The sequence below is a fragment of the Chiloscyllium plagiosum genome, chromosome 50, assembly GCF_004010195.1.
Source record: "Chiloscyllium plagiosum isolate BGI_BamShark_2017 chromosome 50, ASM401019v2, whole genome shotgun sequence".
NCBI classification, from domain to species: Eukaryota; Metazoa; Chordata; class Chondrichthyes; order Orectolobiformes; family Hemiscylliidae; genus Chiloscyllium; species Chiloscyllium plagiosum.
In genome coordinates, this window is record NC_057759.1 from 3,994,885 (window position 1) to 4,016,042 (window position 21,158).

A 21,158-nucleotide genomic window follows, 5' to 3' on the forward strand; every position below is an offset into this window, starting at 1 on the left:
CATGCCTTGATTTGTTTTTACCAAAACGCGGAAAATTATTTTAATCTAATATTTTTTTTTAAAATTTGAAATAGTGTGGTCAGCTCTGGGTCCCAGTTTCGGAGGAAACCTAATCTGGGCAGTGAGGCAGTCCAGAGAATGTTCACTCAGTTAATCCTGGAGATGCAGAGAGTTACTGACGAGGAAAGGTTTGAGCGGATCGGGCCTGTTCTCATTGGCGTTTCAAAGAATGAGAGGTGACCTGATTGAAGATTCATAGAGGGAATTGAAATGAGAGATAGAAAGAATTCGTTTCCCCTTGTGTGGAAGAGTCTAGGACCAGAGGGGCATTGTCTCAGAATAAGGGACTTTGCTCATAGAAGATAGAGATGGGGAGGAATTTATTCTCTGTGAGTGGAGCCGATCTGTGGAATTCTTTACCACACAGGGATGTTGAGGCTGTGTCATGAGGTATATTCAAGCAGAGATGAAGAGGCATTTAATCAGGAAGGGATATCGAGGGTGATGGGGTGTAGCTGGAGCACTGGGATGGGGCAGCGTGGGGGTGAAGACTGGAGGGTGGAGTGCAGGATGCTTAGATCAAAAACGTTACTGTTAAATAGTGGATCAGATTCGATTGGCTGAATGGCCTTCTCCCATTCTTACGTCTTGTGGTCTTCACAGCCTGAGAACAATCAAATTACACGCATTGGTTGCATTGGTGACAGTGTTCAAGGACCCAACAGACTGTGGAAAAGTGCCTATGGATTGGATGGCTGCTGGTGCAACCTTACTACTTAAAAAGGGAAAGTAGAATCATAGAATAATACAGCATGGCAATAAGCCCTCTGGGCCAAAGTAACCCTCTGTTAATTAAAACTATACACCCAGAAAAGCTCACCTCGGCATTTAATCTAATAACATGCGCGTGAGTGTCAGGGAATTCCTAATTTCTACTATTTAAAGAAAAATAACAATTTATTTTCATAACTCTAATACTGAACACTAAACAACAACTTTTACAAATGGAAGCCCCCGTTTCTCAACTACATAATATCTCGCTCCACCTCTTCAAAAAATGCTGTCCCACTAACACACTTATTTCCCTTTGCATGAGCTTAATCTCAAGACCACACAGTCTCTGTGTTCCCCGCTGTCTTCAGTTTTCCTGCTGCTCAGCTACCTGGGTCATCTTCTTTCTTTTCACTGCGAATAAACTTTACATCAAAAGATACTTTTGATAGAGTTTCTTTTTCTGATTTCTTTAAGACTACGATGTGATTAAGGCAGTTAATTTTCTTGCAGGTCTCCGATCAATTTCAAAATGTCTTCACTCTTATATCACCCTAATCGGATTGTCTCATTTGGTAGATGTTGGAAAAACAATAAGATCAAACTCGATATGGTTTTAGTATCCCCTGACTTAATTAAAACTGATTGGTTAAATTTGAATTGTTGTCAAAACAGCATACAAAGCTCAGGTATCCATTTCACAGTTAAATGTTAATTATTTTCAATTTTTCAGTATACCTTGGGAGTTCCATCCAGTCACATACAGGGGTTTGTAATCACTCAGTTCAGAACAACATTCTCTCTCTAAAAGGTACAGTGTACGTCTTCAAACTTCACAACACAGCAGCGTTTTAAAACTGTACTGGAAATGATGGGGAAGGCAGAGGTTGATGTGAGGGAGGAAGTAAAGCTTTTTTGCTGGGGAAATTAATGGATTTGAAAGGAGATTGATCCTCAGGGCCTGACAATCTACACCCCAGAGTGGTTAAGGAATTAGTCTTAGATTGATACATTAGTGACCATGTTCCAGGATCCAACATATGCTGGGAAAGTGCCTGCATACTTGATGATTGATGATGCAACCTTACTATTTAAAAAGGGGCGTAGGATCATCAAGTAATACAACAGGGAAATAGGACAGTCGGCCCAAACTGGTCCATGCCAACTATGGTTCCCGCTAATCTAGTTACAATTGCTCTCACTTGGTCCACATCCCTCTAAACACTTCCGATCCATATACCTATCCAAATGTCTTTTTTAAATGTTACTATTGTACCTGCCTGAACCACTTTCTCTGCCAGTCCATTCCATATACGCGCCAATGTCTGTGTGAAAACGTTGTCCCTCAAGTCCTTCTTAAATCTTTCCCCTCTCACGTAAAATGTGTGCCCTCTTGTTTTCATTTCCTCATCCCTGGAAAAAAAAAAACTATCTGCATTCATCCTGTCCGTGCCCCTAATGATTTGTACACCTTAATGCGATCAACCCTCATGCTGTCACGTTCCAAGGAATAAAATCTATCCTGGACAACCTCTTCCTCTAACTCAAACCTACTCGTCCTGGCAACGTCGCTATAAAACTGTTTTTGCACGCTTTCCACTTTAACTATGTTTTCTTATAACATGGTGATCACAACTGTACATAATACTACAATCGCAGCCTCACCAACAACTTATACAACTGTAACATAAAGTGCCAACTTCTATGTTCAATGCCTCAAGCGACGAAGGCCAATATGCTAAATGCCTTCTTAACCACCTTGTCGCCCTATCATGCTGCCTTCAACAAATTATATGTTTGTACTCCTAAAATCCTCTATTCCCTACCTTGGGTTGACTTTCTAAAGTGTGACACCTCACACTTATCTGTATCGAATTGCATTTGCCAATCTTTAGCCCACTTTCCCATCTGATCAAGATCCCTCTGCAATATTAATAACATCTTCCTTGCTATCATGAATAACTTCTAATTTTGTATTATCAACCAACTTACTAATTATGCCTTGTACATTCGCATCCAGATCATTTAGGTAAATAACAAAGGTCATGACACCGACCCCTGTGGCGTACCACTAGTCACAGGCTTCCAGTCCGAGAAAAAGAACTTCAAACATCACTCTCTGCTTCCTAGAATTCAGCAAAATTAGAGTCCAATTAGTTAGGTTTCCCTGGATCGCAGGCGACCTAACCTTTGTGACTAGTCTGCCGTGTGGGACCTTTTCAAAATCCATACAGACAACATACATTGGGCATTATAGGCCAGATAGCCTGACGTCGGAATTAGGAGTATCAAGGAGATGGTTGATGGATTAAACCACAAGCATTATAGGCAGTAATTGATACCAGAGCCAATACTGTCCCATTATCAGCTAGAATTAACCGCTCAGATTATTACTGCTTTAATAATGCCAATCACTCAGTGGCATCCTTTCAGCTGCCGAAATATATTTCCCTCTAAATTTGATGGGAATAAAATCAATCAAATTGGGCGACGAAATTCCGAAATAGTATTCACATCAAATTCGGTGAATAACATTAATTTAGATTGCGGATTGGCTCGCAAACAGAGAACAGAGTCAGGATTAATGGATTTTTTTTTTCTGTATGAATGGGATATAATGAGTGCAACTCACAGTTTTAAGCCTTTGTCTCCAAATATTTAGAATCTGTATTCCTGATTTAGACACAGGGATAGAAGGTACTCCAGCCAAATTTGCAGAAGGCGCTAAAATAGTTGGGAAACCATAAGTTGCAAGCTCGAAATAAGACATTTATAAATGGAACAGAATAAGTTAGGCGATAGAGACAAAATTTGACATTTGATGCACCCATTCTGGACGAAGGAATAAAAATGCAACTTATTATTCAAATAGAGTGAAACTTCAGAGTGATTCGGTAGAGAGTGATCTGGGTGGCCTTGTGCATGGATCTTCTTACAGCAGGTAATAAGGAAGGCAGCTGGCAATTGCTGAAAGAATGGTATAAATGAGTAGGGAAATATTGCTGAAACTGTACAAGGCATTTGGGTTTTTGGATCCGGAGATCTGCGTAGTGGTTTGGTCCATTTACTTGAGAGGTATGGAATTGCATTGGAGGCGGTTCAGCGGATATTCACTCAGTCTATTCAAGGGTTTTATCTAATGTGGAGAGATTAACTGGTTTTGGCCTATACTCTGTGTAGTTTAGAAGAATGAGAAGAGAACCACTTGAGGGATATAAAATGCGAAAGGATGGGGTGGGGTCGACAAAGAAACTGGAGAGAGGATGTTTCCTCCTGTGAGTCAATCTAGAATGGGAGGTCATTATTTCAGGATAAGGGGCTGAGCAGACTGAAAGCAGAGATAAGGAGGGATCCCTTTTCTGAAAGTTGGGAGTCGGGTAAGGGAGGCATGAATCTGTAGAAATTCACCACTCCGACCTCCCCAGAGGTTGTGGAGGATGCCAGAACACTTAATAAACTTGAGAAGCAGTCAGAAGAAGTTTTGATTTTGCCAATCTTCAGACTTCTTCCTCATCTGATCAAGATCCCTCTGTTATGTTTGATAACCTTCATTATTGTCAACAGCACCTTCTAATTTTGTATCATCCACCAACCAATTATTCATGCCTTGTATATTTACAGCCAGATCATTTGTACAAATAACAAATAGGAAATGTCCCAGCACCGAATCCTGCGGCGCACCACAAGGCCCAGGCCTTCAGTCTGAGAAACAACCTACAAATATCACTCTCTGCTTCCTAGAACCGAGCCAATTTTGAATCCAAAAAAGGCCTGCTCACCCTGGATAATAACCGTCGTGACTAGACTGCCCCACAGCAACTTAGCAAAGGCCTCGCTAAAGTCTATAAAGACTACATCCACTTGGAATTATAGACCTGTCAGCCTGACGTCGGAATTGGGAGTGTCAGGGACATGTTGAGGGTTCAATAATGACCATCGTTTCAAGTCAACATGACGGGTTAAAGGGAATGGGGGCGTGGAGGTGGAGATGAGGCTGAGATATGATCAGCCACAGTCGTATGGAATGGGGGAAGCAAGCTTTCAAGGGAATGAATGGCCGTGTTCTGCTTCTAACCCTTATATTGTAAGCTGACGTGTATACTGGAACATTGGGATGCTTAACAAACTGCATTTGGCATCGATACTGTACTGTATTCTCAAACGTAAACCGTTCCTTTTCAAAAGAAACACTTCGATTTCTTGTCTGTATCTCAGCCCCAACAGAACCTTCCCGAGAAAATGTGTAAATGGATTCATATTGCACATGGAACTGACAACTCAACTTCAGTTTCGGTTCATACCACAGAGGTTCTGGCTCAGATTTAATACTCATAGTCGAATCTGGATCTGTCAAGTAAAAAATGACTTGAATTAATAACGGGGCCTAAGAACCAACCAGACCAAACAGCTACTTGCTGACAACCCAGTCCCTACTCTTACACGCCCACCTCATCATCCTACGTGACTTTCCCTACTGCTTAAGCAAGCAGCTGTGTAACCAACCCTTCAACTGACGAGTATAGAACAAATTTCCAAAAGAGGCACCGAGCTTTTCTTTCACAGTGTCTTTTCCCTATTTCAGCCTACCATCTGAAATACAGAAAAAAAAATCTGTAATCCTCAAGACGGGTGCATCCCATTGAGAGGAAAGATAGGGGAGCTGGGTATTGTTTAAATGGAAAAAGACTGCAGAAAGCTATGGATCATAGAATTTGAGGAGTCCTTAGCCGTGAATCACAAATAAAAGCAAGCATGCAAATTCAGTGGGATACAGGGAACACAAATTGTCTTCATTTCAAAGGAAATGGACTATAAAAGGGGGGAGATTTTGTTAAAGCGACACAGCCAACTCAGTTGTCAGACTACAGCTACGGTCCAGTGAACAGCTTGGGCCTCATATCGGAGGAAGGTTAGATAAGCATTCGAGGCAGTCCGCAGAAGGTTCACTCAGCTAATCTAGGTATAGAGGGACTGTCCAATGAGGGTTATCTTGAGTAATTGGAGTTTACAACAAGGAGAGGTGACATTATTGAATAATCTTCAAGGGTCCTACAGCATAGATGCGGAGCGAGATTGAATTCCCTTGTGTGAGAGAGCCTGGGGCCAGAGTGGCATCGTCTCAGATTCAGGGGGTTTGGCGGTACCCAGTGAATATGGAGATGAGAAGGAATTCCTTCTGTCCGTGGGGAGTGAGTCTGCAGTATTCTTCACCGCAGAGGGCTGTTGAAGCTTGATCATTGAGTGTATCCAAGGATAAAACTTTTAATTGTGATGGTGAATCCAAAGTGACTGGGGAGAATAGAGTTGTGGATGATCAGACTGGCCACGACATCATTGAACACTGGAGCAGACGCAATGGGCTGAACGGCCGAAATCGGATCCCACATCTCAAGAATTTGATAACGCAAGTGTCACAAGTCACTGCTGTCCTGATATAGCAGTCAATGCCTGCTATGTACGGAACAGATATTGCTGAGATTAGCTATTGTTTCTGTGCTGTTCATGTTGGGAAAGGAGAACCACTTCCTAATATCCTGCATTGACCGTGGAAGAGAAACTGCTAAGTGTGTTGGGGGGGTGGGGGTTAAAAAGATTAAAATAATTCATTAAACTCAGAATCATACAGTCTTCAAGTTATAGATCCATACAAAACAGAAATAGACACTTCGGTCCAACACGTCCATGCTGATCATAATCCCAGAGTGAATTCGTACTGTCTGCCTGTGCCTGGCTCATATCCTTGCAAAAGTTTGTTTTTAATTAATGTACTTAGCCATTTTCTTTTAAACATTACAACCGTACCCACATCCATCACGTCCTCTGGAAGTTCATTCCACACACGAACCACTCTATCTAAAATCAATTGTCCTTCATGTCCTTGTTAAATCTCTTTCCTCTCATCTTAAAAAATATGCCCACTAGTCTTGAAATTCCCCACACTTAGGGAAAAAAGACACCTGCCATCCACTCATGATTTTATAAACCTCTATAAGGTCACCCCTCAACCTCGTACACTCCAGCCTATTAAAACCTCTTTTTATAACTCTAACCCTCCATTCCCAGCAATACGCGGTTTTATTTTCTGTATCCTCTTCTGCTTAATAATATCTTTTCTATAACAGGGCAACCAGAACTGGACACAGTGCTCCAGAAGAGACCTCACCAATGTACTGCACCACCTCAACATGACATCCAATTCCGATTTTCAAAGGTCTGAACAATGAAGATAAACATGTTCAATGCCAACTTCAACGATCCTGTCTACCTGTGATGCACATTTTGAAAAAAACAAATATGCTCCTGAATCCCTGAGTCTCTCTGATCAGCTATTTTACCTAAATACCTTTTAATTGCAGAAGCCCTGTCCTTGTTTGTTTTACCAAAATGCAACACATCATATTTATCCAAATTAAACTCCATCTCCCACTCCTCAGACAACTGACCTGATCACTCTTTAGGGCCGGATTAATTAATCATCTGGATCTGCTGTGCAGTTAAAGCTTTTCCAAGTTTGCAGATTGCATAAACACTTAGCAGAATCAAAAACTATGAGGAGAAATGTTGCGGAAATCCAATAGGACATGGACAAGTTGATGGAGTGGACAGAGCGGTGGCAGGTACAATTCCATGTTAAGAGAAGTGTGAGGTGTTCCACTTTGGTAGGATGAACATTGAAAGACAATAAAAAGTATTGGGATACAATTCTAAAGGGGGGTACAGGAGCAGACGGAGCTGGGGTACATGTGCGCAGATCAGTGAAGATGGCAGGACAAGGGGAGAGCAGTTAATACAGCACACATTTCCTTTGGCTTTATTAATGCAGTTGCAGAGCCCGACAGCAGGGCGATGACTTTAAACATTTACAAGACAGCAGTTAGACCTCAGCTGGAGTAGTGTACATACTTGTTGGCACCATGTTATAATAACATAATGGAGATTGGGGCGGGGGTTGGGGGAGCACAGAAGAGGTTTACAGGCAAGATTCCATGGATAAGAAACTTCAACGCTCAGGCTATAATGGAGTATGACGTTTTTTTGTCAATAACAGACTTGGTATCTGCATTAAACCGTGAGCGTTGTTTTGACTTAAATTGGGAAGTAACCAGGAATTTGATTTTAAAAGGGAGCTGGTTTTCTTTTAGCACGAGATTGTTTCAGTTCAGATCTTTTTTTTTCCTCTGGGAGTGCACAAGCAGTATATTTTCTTCTTGTTTTTCTTTCAATTCGTGAAGACTCCAAGCCAGGAGGATTTGATATGGAAACTTAAAATTCTCAGAGGTGTAAAATATAAAATAATGCACTCAAAATCGCGAGACTGTCACACAAACTGTCATTGAAAAGACAGAAATGGGAGGAAAGAGGCAGTTACGTAGAAGGCTGAAGTGTTGGGTGAGGATGATAGATATATCGAAAATCGGAACAGGAGTAGGTCATTCGGCCATTTGAGAGAGCTCTGTCATTCAATTGGATAGCCCCGCTCAGTCCTCTGTTCTCCGCTTTGATGGATTTAGTGAGAAGCTATATCAGAACCTAAGGGGCAGGGTCATATGTACTGGTCATATCACAGATTCGGAATTGGAGCGGCCCAAAGAGGCAATCCACAGGGTGGCTTCCAATCCCCCCGCTTCCCTTTGAGAGTCATTGGGTAAAAGCGATCCAGTCTCTGTCAAAACCATGCCACCCACGCACTTGCCATCCTCAGAAGAGTCCTTCCTGGAGACCACTGCCTGTTCTTAACCCTTCCCTTTCCAGATCCAATTGTCACCAAACTTCGAGTGGGCAAGCTACCCAGTTCAAGGTATGTGGCTCACAATGTGGCAGCAATGCCTGAGACAGGATTGAGGAGGGGGGTGGGGTAGACAAGATGGGTGAAGGTCACTGTCAGTGGATTCAGTTAATATTCATGAACCTTTGTGCATCACAGCTGCATTGGTGCTACCCCATGAGAAGACCAGTATCCTTACTATTCGAATCCTTGTCTATCTTGAGGAATTATTTGAAACACCCCAACAAAGAGATTGGTTTATCTAAGAGTGATGAGCCTCACAGGATATTCTCACAAGATTGCTATGACTGTAGGGTGTTTTGTGGGTCGATGTGGAAGTTTGGCATCTGTACTCCCCATCATCCTCCTGTCTAGCAGCTTCTATAATGTAAGTCTTCCCCTTGAACTCTTCGATAATGTTGTTTACGATCAAATTATAGGTCGTCGAACGTAGCTGTCGACCGGCATCGCAGCTAAGAGTGATCCGGTTGACCGTTAAGAATCTGTCCCACATTGGCTCCATCGTTAGTGCTGTAGCTCCAGTCTCCACTGAGAAACCTAATCCGTACTAAAACACACGCAGCCACAAGGGAACGAACTGAAATCAGCGTGTTGCAGTAGCTTGCCACTCTGACAACTCAAGGTTGATGAGTGGTAAGTAACATTCCCACTTCAAAAATTGCAATCAATGACTATCTCTAATAAGAGAGAATTGAACCATCGCCCTCTTGACATTTAATTGTGTTACGATCTCTGAATCGCCTCAATATCAATATCCTGAGGTTACTATTGAGAGAGAATCTCACCAGCACCACCACTTTCAAAAATATTGCCATCACTGATTCCTCCCACTTTCAGCATTAGGGGTGGTGTGGCCGTGGAGGTTACCATTGAGAGAGAATAAAACCACCACCCTTCGGTGTCCAGTTGTGTATTATTACTAAATCCCCCACTTATCAACATGCTGGGGTTACCATTGAGAGATAAGTTATCCATCATCTCCTTCATGGTCCCCATTATCAACATTCTGGAGGCTATGTTGAGAGACCACAACCATCGGCACCTTAATGCTCAATGGTGCTACCATCACTGAACCCATCCTCCCCCCTCCACAATAACATCTGGGTTGCTGTGATTAAAAGAATCTAATCATCTCCCCCTCAATAGTGTTTGCATCACTGATTCATCCATGATTAACATCCTGAGGATTACCGTTAAGAGAAAATCTAACCAACAGCACTTAACAATCAATATTAATACCATCACTGAATCCCCCTTCGATTAAGATCCTGCAGTTATCTTTGACCAGAAATTAAATTAGACCCACCATATAAACACAATAGCTACAAGAGCAGATCAGAGGCTGGGAAGCGTGCAGTGAGTAACACATCTTTGGACTCCCCAAAGCCTGTCTACTATCAACAAGATACAGTAACCAGCAGCATGGTGTAGTGTGAGGAAAGTCGTATCTCAATAACTTGATTGAATTTTTCGAGAAGAGAGAAAAAAAATTGATAAAGGCAGAGTGGTGGATGTTGTCTATATAGACGTCAGAAAAATGTTTGACAAGGTTCCAAATGTAGACTGTTGAGCGAGCCATTGGACACACAATTCATTGGAAGGTAGGAGACAGATGATGGTGGGTTGCTTTTCAGAGAGAAGGCCTGGGATCAGCAGGGTGACACAAGGATCGATGCTGCATCCATGGCTTTTCCTTATGTAAATGATGTGAATATAAAAGGCATGATTTGTAAATTTGCAGACAACAACACAATTGATGACAAAGTGGACAGTGAATTACGTCACCTCAGGTTACAACAGAACCTTGATTAGATGGGCTGAAGAGTGGCAGAAGGAGTTCAATTGAGATAAATGTGAGGTGTTGCCTTTTCATAACACAAATTTGGAAAGGACGTATACACTTGATGGTAGGTTCTGAGGAGTATTGTCAGACAAAGAGTCCTTGGTATGCAGGTTTACAGATCATTGAAGGTGGCATTGCAGGTGGGGAGCAAGGTGAAGAGGACATTTGGTACGCTTGCCTTTCATGGTCAGTGCATTGAATATATGAGTTGGGTTTTCATGTTATGGCAATACAGGACATTGGTTCAGCAAATTGAGAATAATGACATCCGCAAGATGTTGAGAAATTTGAGAAAAAATTAACAAAGATGCTGCCAGGGTTGGAGGATGTAAGCTGTGTGGACACATTGAGTGAGCTGGGTCTATTTTCCCTGGAACGTTCGAGGCTGAAGGTTTATAACAGAGGTGTATAAAATCATGAGGAGCATAGAGAGAGTGAATGGCCAAGGTCTTATCCCCAGCGTATGGGGATACAAAACAAGAGGGCATAGATTTAAAGTGAGGGAGGAAAGATTCAAAAGGGACCAAAGGGGGACCTTTCTCATACAGTGGGTGGTGCATGTATGGAATAAGCTGCCAAATGAAGTGTTGAAGATGGGTTCAATTGCAAGATTTAGAAGGCATCTGGATGGGTTTATGAATAGCAAAGGTTTCGATGGGTATGAGCCAGCTGCTGGCAAATGGTATAGATTAATTTAGGATATCTGGAGGATAGCAAATGCTGCCCCCTCGGAGTAGAGAAAACCTTGGTAATTATTGAAAAGTGAACTTTACTTTGGGTTTTGGTAATGTTTTGGAAAAGGTTATAAGATATACTATTTTAATTATCTGGAGAGAAATACGTTGATTAGGGATAGTCAACACGGTTTTGTGAAGGGGAGATTGTGCCTCCCAAGACTCATTGAGTTCTTTGAGAAGGTGATCAAACAAGTGATGAGGGTAAAGCGGTTGATGTGTATATGCATCTCAGTAAGGCATATGATAGGTTTCCCCATGGTGGACTATTGCACAGAGGCATGGGATTAAGGATAATTTAGCAGTTTTGATCAGAAATTGTTTACCTGAAAGAGGATGGTGGTGATGGTTAATGGGAAATGTTCATCCTGGAGTTAAATTACCAGTGGTGTACCACAAGGACGGGCTTTGGGGCCACTGCTGTTTGTCATTTTTTTTAAATGACATGGATGAGGGCACAGAAGGTTGAGTTAGCACTTTTGTGGAAAACATTAAGATCAGTTGAGTTGTGGATAGTGGTGAAGGATGTTGCAGGTTACAGAGAGGTATAGATAAGCTGCAGAGCTGGGCTAAGAGGTGGCAAATGAAGTTTAATGCGGAGAATTGTGAGATGATTCACTTTGGAAGGAGCAACAGGAATAATGAGTACTGGGCTAATGGTAAGATTCTTTTTCGTGTAAATGAGTAGAGAGATCTCGTTGTCTATGTTCATAGATCCCTGAAGGTTGTCACCCAGGTTGGTAGGGTCGTTAAGAAGGCATTCGGTGTATTACCTTTTATTAATAGAGGGATCGTGTTTCAGAACCATAATGTCGTGTTGCAGTTGTATAAACCTTTGGTGTAGCCGCACTTGGAGTATTGTGTACCGTTCTGGTTACTGCATCATAGGAAGGATGTGGAAGCTATGGAAGGGGTTTCAAGAAGATGTACGAAGATTTTGCCTGGTTTGGAGGGCAGGTCTTCTGGGAAAAGGTTGAGGGACTTGAGACTGTTTTCAATAGAGAATAAGGTTGAGGGGTAACTTAATTGTGGCATATAAGTTAATCAGAGGGTTAGACAGGGTGGACAGTGAGAGTGTTTTTGCCTCGAATAGTGATGACTAGCAGGAGGGAACATAGCTTTAAGCTGAGGGTTGATAGACATAGGACAGATGTCAGAAGTAATTTCTTTACTCAGAGTAGTATGGGACATGGAACGCAAAGTAGTAGAGTCGCCAGCTTCAAGGGTATTTGAGTCGTCTTTGGATCAACATATGGAGGAAAATGGAATAATGTAGGATAGATGGGCTTAAGAGTCGTTCCACAGGTTATAGAACATAGAACAATACAGCACAGCACAGGCCCTTCGGCTCACGATGTTGTGCTGAACATTTGTCCTAGCTTAAGCACCCATCCATGTACCTATCCAATTGCCGCATAAAGGCACCAATGATTCTGACTCTGCCACTCCCACAGGCAGCGCATTCCATGCCCCCACCACTCTCTGGGTAAAGAACCCACCCCTGACATCTCCCCTATACCTTCCACCCTTCTCCTTAAATTTATGTCCCCTTGTAACACTCTGTTGTACCCGGGGAAAAAGTTTCTGACTGTCTACTCTATCTATTCCTCTGATCATCTTATAAACCTCTATCAAGTCACCCCTCATCCTTCGCCGTTCCAACGAGAAAAGGCCTATCACTCTCAACCTATCCTCGTACGAAGTATTCTCCATTCCAGGCAACATCCTGGTAAATCTTCTCTGCAAAGCAGAGAAATGACATCCAGTGAGAGTGAGTAGACTGTTGTTGGGATGAGGTGAAGGAGCCTCTTGGCAAAACCACATCGTCTCCAACCTCATCCGTGTTGGCAGATGTCGTTGGTGATGGTGGGGAGGGCTAATGGAGGGGGGGGTGAAGAGGAGGAACTCAAGCGGCTGCTGCCTGCACCTGTCTTCAAAGGGACCACTTTCAAGAAGAGGTGGTGAGCTTTGCACCCAAGAGAGCATCACGAGGAGAGATCAGGGGCTTGTCCACACTTCCACCCACTTCCCCCTTGGCTCAAAGCTGAAGGCACTTGCTGAGATGCAAGTCCCTCAGTGCTGCCAGACTTCAAAATTCCTTTGGAGCTGCTTCTTGGGAGCTTTTTCTGACAGTCAAGTTCCCACCTCAAATCATGCTCTCGTCTGTGCTCAGCAGAAACCAGTTTCCAAGACGGGACCAGTTATCCGCATCAAGTGCAAACACTTACCTGTTCTACCTCAGGAAGGTTGACTTCAACTGTGCCACGTAGTGTTGTGCTGGAAAAGCACAGCCAGTCAGGCAGCAGCCGAGGAGCAGGAGAGTCGATGTTTTGAGCATAAGCTCTTCACCGTGAATGTGATGAAAGGCTTATGCTTGAAACGTCGACTCTCCTGCTCCTCGGATGCTGCCTGACCACAGTACCACACCTTTCCAGCACCACACTTTTTGACTCTGATCTCCAGCATCTGCAGTCCTCAATTTTTCCTTCAACTTGTGCCACCCCTACAACTGCCCAGCTAAGATCAACATAGATGTTGTCTGGAATCTCAGTTCTGTATGATTTCAAGTCCAGTTGCACACATTGGAGTCTCCTCTGGGACAGAAAAGACCTGTTCAAAGAGGATAGGTCTTACCCGAGCTGGAAAGGGACCCATATCTTAGCAGGGAGCTTTGCTCGTTCCACCCAAAGAGACTTTATACAGATAGAGAGGAGAGTGGAGGAATTACAAGTCATGGCGTAAATAGAAAGGTTGGTGGGGAAGGTTCTGAATGTGAAGAGAGCACACCAATTAGAAAAGAAAGAAAAGAGAGAATCAGGGTACATTGTAACTCTGAAGAACGAAATTGCATTTATTTCAGTGCAAGGGGTCTTCCAGATAAGGCTGATAAACTCAGAGTGTGTTTAAGTACATGGGATTGGGATTTCAGAGCTTTTACAGAAACTTGGCTGAAACATGAACAGGACTGACAGCTCACTGTTCTGGGGTTTAGATTGTAGGGAGGATATTTTCCCAGGTTGGGGAGTTTAAAACCAGAGGACACAGTCTGAGGACAGGTTGTTAGGCCATTGAGGATTAAGATGAGGAAATATTTCTTCATGCAGAGGCTGGTCAGTCTGTGAAGTGTGTGACCACAAGAAGCTGTGGATTCCAAGTTGCTGATTATATTCAAGAAAGAGATGGATTTTTATGTTTAAGAGACAATGAATTGAATTGAATTTATTGTCACATGTACCGGGACACAGTGGAAAGCTTTGTCTTGTGAGCAATACAAGCAGATCACATAGTTATCACACAATGACTATGTGAAACGGAAGAACAGGCTGGAAGGACTGAATGGCCTATTTTTGCCCCAAGTTTCACCAATACAGAGCTCTGGACAGCCAATTCAGTCCTTCAGAAGTGCGGTCACATTGTAGTGTTGGGAAGTGTAGCAGTAAATTCAGGACGTCTCAAAATACTCCATAGCCAATTAATGAATTTTCAAATCTCACAACAATTGTCATATCAAAGGCTATAAATGTCAATTTGTTTCAAACTATGTACTGTATTTACCAGAATGGTTCTAAAGTGATTTGTTTTTATTCATTGAGTATAAGGATAGGCAGGTTATGCTGCAGCTTTACAGAACTTTCATTAGGCCACACTGGGAATATTGCGTACAGTTCTGGTCACCACATTCTCAGAAGAAGGGTGAATCTTTGGGGAGGGAACAGAAAAGGTTTACCAGGATGTTGCCTGATATGGGGGATTTTAGCTGTGAGGAAAGGTTGAATAGAGTTGATTTGTTTTCACTGGAATGCAGGAAGCCGATGGGCGACCTGGTCAAACTTTATAAGATTGTGAATGGCATGGATAGAGTGGAAAGTATGAGGCTTTTTCTCAAGGTCGAAGGGTCAATTGCTAGGGGACACGAGTTCAAGGTGTGCGAGGGCATAAGTTTAAAGCAGATGTGTGAGGTATGTTTTTCACACAAAGGTGGGTGAGTGCCTGGACCAGGCTGCCAGAGGAGATGGTGGAAACACACACTATAGCAGCATTCAAGAAGCATCTAGACCAGTACATGAATAGGTAGGGGATATAGGGAAATGGATCCCATGAGTGAAGACAGTTTTAGAATGGAAGGGCAAAATGTGTCAGTGCAGGCTTAGAAGGTCTCAGAGCCTGTTCCTGTGCTGTATTGTTCTTTGTTCTTAATTCACGCACAGAAAGATCCCACAACCAGCCGTGAAACAAATGAGAAGACAATTTGTTCTGATCTTGCGATATTTGATACTGGCTCATACAATGCAGATGATATCAAATGCTGTCTGTCTCTTTCCCCAAAAGGGCAGTGAAAGCAGAGCCTTGAAATACTTTTGAAGGCAGAAGGCACTCTACTCTTGATGAGTAACGGGAGTGAGGTTATCCAGGATAGGCAGTACCTTGAGCAACCAGATCAACCGTGACCTTTCTGAAGGGCCAATTGACTTGTTCCTGCTCCTGATCCAAGGGATGTTATGTAAACCATCTGGAGAGCAAACGGAACAGCGCACCGTCATTCTCTCTCTCCCCTGCACCTCTCTCTCTCCTCTGCACCGTCGCTCTCTCTCTCTCCCGCACCCTCACTCTTTGTCTCCCTCACACCCTCACTCTTTGTCTCTCTCGCAATCTCACACTCTCTCTTGCACCCTCACTCTCTCTCACACCGTCACTCTCTGTCACTCTTGCACTCTCACTCTCTCTTTCTCCCACACGAGTGTGTTTGTGTGAGAGAGAAAGATTGTAACAGAGAGTGTGAGAGGACTGCTACCCTCCAGATATCCTTCTCACAGAAACAAACGACTCAGCTCAGCTCCCTTCCCCTATATTCAGTTCTTGGGGCGAAACGGGATCAGCTATTTTCCCAATCTCTATTTCCAATCTGTCCCATTCCATTCTCACGAAACAGTGACCCTCTCCTTTTAGATTGTTCCACATAAGGGAGCATTCTCTCTCCATCTCCTTTGTCAATCACCCCTTCAGCATCTTATATCCTTCAGTTATATCTCCTGTACAAGAGGGACAGGTTGCATTCAGGCTGGAGGGGGACTGATATCCTGGTGGAATGTTTTGCTACACCCGCTCGGTGGTGGAGGGGGTTGAGGGAGGGGTGGTAGTGGTGGAGGGGGGCGTTAATTTAGTCTGGTAGGGAGGCGTAATGCAAAGACTTGGGGAGGTGAAAGAGAAGGTTGAGGTCAGTACAGAAGGTAACAACAGCAATTAAAAAACAAAGGCAGTGTTGGTAATCCTAATACTAGACAGGACAGACGCGGGCATGGCAGGAAGCAAGGGATACTGGGTTAAACTGCATTTATTTCAAGGTAGGAAGCCTGATAAGTAAGGCAAATGAACTGAAGGCATGGTTTGTCGCATGTGACTGAAATATTACAGCTATTACAGAAACATGGCTGAGAGAGGGACACGACTTGTAGCTCAATATTCGAGGGAACAGATTTCTCCTCTTGAGAAATAAGGCAGGGCAAGTCTCAGAAATGTTAGTAAGTGAGCACTTTGTGAATGGTGACCATAATTCCATTACTTTTGACAGCTATGGAAGAGGAAAGGTCCACAAATTAAATTTCCCAACTGGAGCAAGGTCAATTTCGATGGTCTTTGACAGGAACTGCCATGAGTTGATTCAGGAAAGCTGAATGCAGGCGAAGTGACATCTGATAAATAAGAGGCTATCAAAAGTGAGTTAATGAGCGTTCAGTGTCAGCATGTTCCATTAGGAAATAGGGAACCCTGGATGACTAGAGATATAGAGTCCCTGGTCTTGGAAAGGAAGGAGGCATATGACATGTATGGGCAGCTGTCCATATATGTGAATTCCTTGAGGATTATACAGGGTGTCACAGTGTGCTTAAGTTAGCATTGTATAAAGGAGACAGGATATGGCATTAGAAGATAAGGTAAAGGAGAATCCAAAGTACATGAAGAACAAACGAGTAATTAAGGCGACAAGAGAACGTCTTCAAAACCAAAAAGGTCTCGACGTGTAGAGCAACAAGAGATGGGTGAGGTTCTAAAAGAAAATGTCGAATCTGTGTCAGTAAAATTGCTTATTGCTTTTCATCTGCCGCAATGTTAGTCTTTCGATATACTGGGCCCAGTCTTTGGCAGGATCTCACAAGTCCTGCTTTCCTAATAACGGCATAATGCCACAAATTCAAAGACAACTCTTGCAAGTGAATCGCTTCAGCAGTGCGTTTTTCCTTTTTCACCACTGAAATGATTCACTGGGCAAAGTACATAACACTGACCCAGCTAAACTGAGTCACCGCCTAATGTGAACAGAAGTTCTGATATTTCTGCTTATATCTGTCAGTCAGAACTCCCAGATTGGACCAGATCATCAGCCCCAATCAGGGAACCCAGATTTTATGAGGTCCACCTGGCTGACCTCGTTCTAATCATTATAAGAGGGGGCTACGAAAAGAGACTCTCGGTGGATAAGCAGTGTCAGATTTAGAAACAGATGTCTCAAAAATATCAGTGCAAAATTAAAAAAAACATTCAGGTTAAAACTCAACAAGAAAGCAGAATCACCCATGGTTGTGAAAGGCAATCAATGAGTGCTGTACAACTCAAAACTTAAGGCAGACAAAGGTCAGTCAGAGATTTGGACATCTTTTAAAAAAACACAGACGGTGTTTAAAACAGAGAAAATTTATGGTGAAGGTAACGATATACTAAACAAACTTCTGTGGACATGTAAAAAGGAAAGAGAGTTGCAATCTATCGGACATGCTCCAAAGCCTGCAGAATTTTGGAAGATAATCATTAATCCTAGCCAAGTTGCAGTTAAACATGGGTGCTGTGCATCTTAAAAGTATTAAGAGAGATACGTCCCTGGGCCCTGATGGATCTATTCCAGAATATTGAGGGAGGCAATGAGCAAGTTGCTGGAGCGTTGACAGACATCTTTGTATTTGCTTTCGACACAGGTAAGGTCCCAGAGAACTGGAGAAGAGCCAATTATTTCTCATTGTTTGAGAAGGGTGTCAGGGATAATCCAGGAAATTGCAGGCATGTGAGTCTCATGTTGGTGGTAGGGAATTTATTGGAAATGATTCTTTAGGGAAAGATCTATATGCATTTAGAAGCAAATTGACTTATTAGCGATCGAAACCATAGTCATGCCTCATTAACTTGATCGAGTTTTTGAGAAGGGCACAAAGATGATTGACGAGGGAGAAGTTGATATTGTGTACATGGAGCTTAAAAGTGTGTTGCTGGAAAAGCGCAGCAGGTCAGGCAGCATCAAAGGAGAAGGAGAATCGACGTTTCGGGCATAAGCCCTTCTTCAGGAGGGCTTATGCCCTTCTCCACATGGTATCAAATATGAGCTGGAAAGATGGATGCAGACTGGCTTAGACATAGGAGACGTTGGAAGGATGCCTGTCTAATGGAGGCTGGTGACGACTGGTTTTTCAGTGCTGGGACCTCTGCTGTTCGTGATCTACGTTATTGAGTCGGAGGAAAACGGGGCTGGTCTGATTAATATGTTTACAGACAGTATAGAGTTTGGTGGAGTTACGGATATTGAGGAAGATTCCCAGAGGATAGAGCAGGATATAGATCAGTTGGAAGCATGGGCAGAAAATTGACAGATGGGGTTTTATCCGGACAAATGTGTGGTGATGCGTTTTGGAGTGTTATGTCGAGGTGGAAAATATACAGTGAATGGCAGAACCCTTCAGAGTATTGATATGTACAGAGATCTGGGTGTGCAGGTCCACAGATCACTGAACGTGGCAGTGCAGGTAGATAATGTGACTGGACAGGCTGATGAACTTCAATGTAGTGGCCATTATTTAAAACATGCTCGGAAATGGAAACCAGCCTTGGCTAAAGTGAATGTGTCAATCCACACGCTGCAGAATGCAGACAGGGCTGCAGCTGCCCACAGACAGTTGGCAAACAACCCCGACAGCTGCAGACAGTAACCTGGAGTTGGACACTGAATGGGACAATGGTATGTCACCCTCGAGACAATCAGGAGCATCGAGTAATTCGCTAGACACGGAGGCACCCCGCACCCTCATTTGGAGGGGGCTATGTGCACCAGGCAGCTTCCATAATGGATACTTAAGGGCTACACTTTCATGAAGGTGCCAATACCTGGTCGGGTCTGATCGAACAGAATCAAACCTGATCAATCCATTGACAGATCCTCATGACTCACCCAAAAGGGCGTGAAGATTCAGAAGGGTGAGAATTGCCGCAGAATCCTAATCAGTACGGTTAACTGCAAATAACCACCAAAAGAGAAGGCACATCCAAGAACAGTGGAATAATAAGAAGAAGATATCCCTACATAGAGCAGGCCAAGTTCGAGCGTGGTGGTATATGATCATGGAAAAGCGCAGCAGGTCAGGCAGCATCTAAGGAACAGGAGAATCGACGTTTCGGGCATTAGCCCTTCTTCCTGAAGAAGGGCTTATGCCCGAAACGTCGATTCTCCTGTTCCTTGGATGCTGCCTGACCTGCTGCGCTTTTCCAGCAACACATTTTCAACTCTGATCTCCAGCCCTCACTTTCTCTCTGGTATATGATCATACCAAGTTAACTAAATTATAAGATAGTTTGAAGCGATTATCATCAGTTTCTAGTATATTTTATTGTATAATATTAATTGCGAAATAAACGAGTATTATTGTATATCATTATTAAGCGTGAACTCAGAGTTCTTTTGCTGAATATAAGAATTTGAACACACCGTACGGCAGGCGCAACAATAAGGTAGCAAAAATGGCCTTTGGCATGCTTTTCATTGCAAGGGGCATTGAGAATAAGGATAGACAAGTTATACTGCAGCTCCATACAACTTTATTGAGGCCACATTTGGAATATTGTTTAAAGTTTTGTTCACCTCACCACCAGAAGGATGTGAATGGTTTGGAGAGGATACAGAAAAGGTTTACCATGTTTCCTGGTATGGGGGATTTTAGCTATGAAAAACGGTTGGATAGACTGGGTTTATTTTCACTGGAATGCAGGAAGATGAGGAGCGACCTGATCGAAGTTTATAAGATTGTGAATTGCATAGGTAGAGTGGACGGTATGAGGCTTTTTCACTGGGTGGAGGGTCAATTACCAGGAGATAATAGGAGACAGCTGCCTGTGGAGGGTGGGTAGGGAAATCTAAAAGAGATGTGAGAGGCAGGTTTTGCACACATATGACAGTGAGTGCCTAGAATGCATTGCCAGAGGTGGTGGCGGAAGCTGACAAAACAGCTGCATTCAAAAACTCCAAGACAAATGCATGCATAAGAAGGAGCAGAGGGCTACAGATTAATATACAAGGGCAAAATATGGTGACAGATTTATGGAGGATTGAAGGGCCTCTTCCTGTGCTGTATTGTCATTTGTTCTTAACGCAACGAATGTTTCCAGGGTACCTGTTTTCACTACTCTGGAATGTAGATGATCAAGTATAAGTGATTTGTCTACATTTAATATTATTATTTACCTCAACGCCATTTCCTTTCTGATCCTGATTTCAATCACATTTACCCTCCACTGAACCCTTAGTTCTCTAACATTACTGGGCAATTACTTGAGTCCTCTTTTCTGAAGACAGAAGTAAAATACGTGTCCTAATCTTCCATCACTTCTTTATTCCTCAGTATGGGCGGCATGGTGGTTAACACTGCTGCCTCAAAGCACCAGATACCCAGATTCAATTCCTGCCTCAGGCAACTGACTGTGTGGAGTTTGCAATTCTCCCCGTGTCTGCGTGGGTTTCCTCCCACAGTCCAAAAACGTGCAGGTTAGGTGAATAGGCCTTGCTAAATTGCCTGCAATGTTAGGTGAAGGGGTAAATGTAGGAGAATGGGTCTGGGTGGGTTGCGCATCGGTGTGGACTTAGAACATAGACCATAGAAAAATACAGCGCAGTACAGGCCCTTTGGCCCTCGATGTTGTGCCGATCCAAGCCCACCTAACCTACACTAGCCCACTGTCCTCCGTCTCCCTATCCAATGCACTTTTAAATGTC

At 43.2% G+C, this 21,158-nt stretch overlaps 2 protein-coding genes across 2 annotated transcripts in view; both read right to left on the minus strand.

Moving 5' to 3' along the window:
• The window catches only part of LOC122544494 (histone H4-like), a 17,565-nt gene extending 8,506 nt beyond the window's left edge, over positions 1 to 9,059 (minus strand). The window contains exon 1 of the mRNA XM_043683731.1: positions 8,890 to 9,059. Within this exon, the coding sequence (XP_043539666.1) occupies positions 8,890 to 9,059 (170 nt within the window). The remainder of the gene's footprint in view (positions 1 to 8,889) is intronic.
• Positions 1 to 21,158, minus strand: part of LOC122544514 (basement membrane-specific heparan sulfate proteoglycan core protein-like) — a 172,520-nt gene that overhangs the window by 147,933 nt on the left and 3,429 nt on the right. The gene's annotated exons all lie outside the window — the stretch shown is intronic.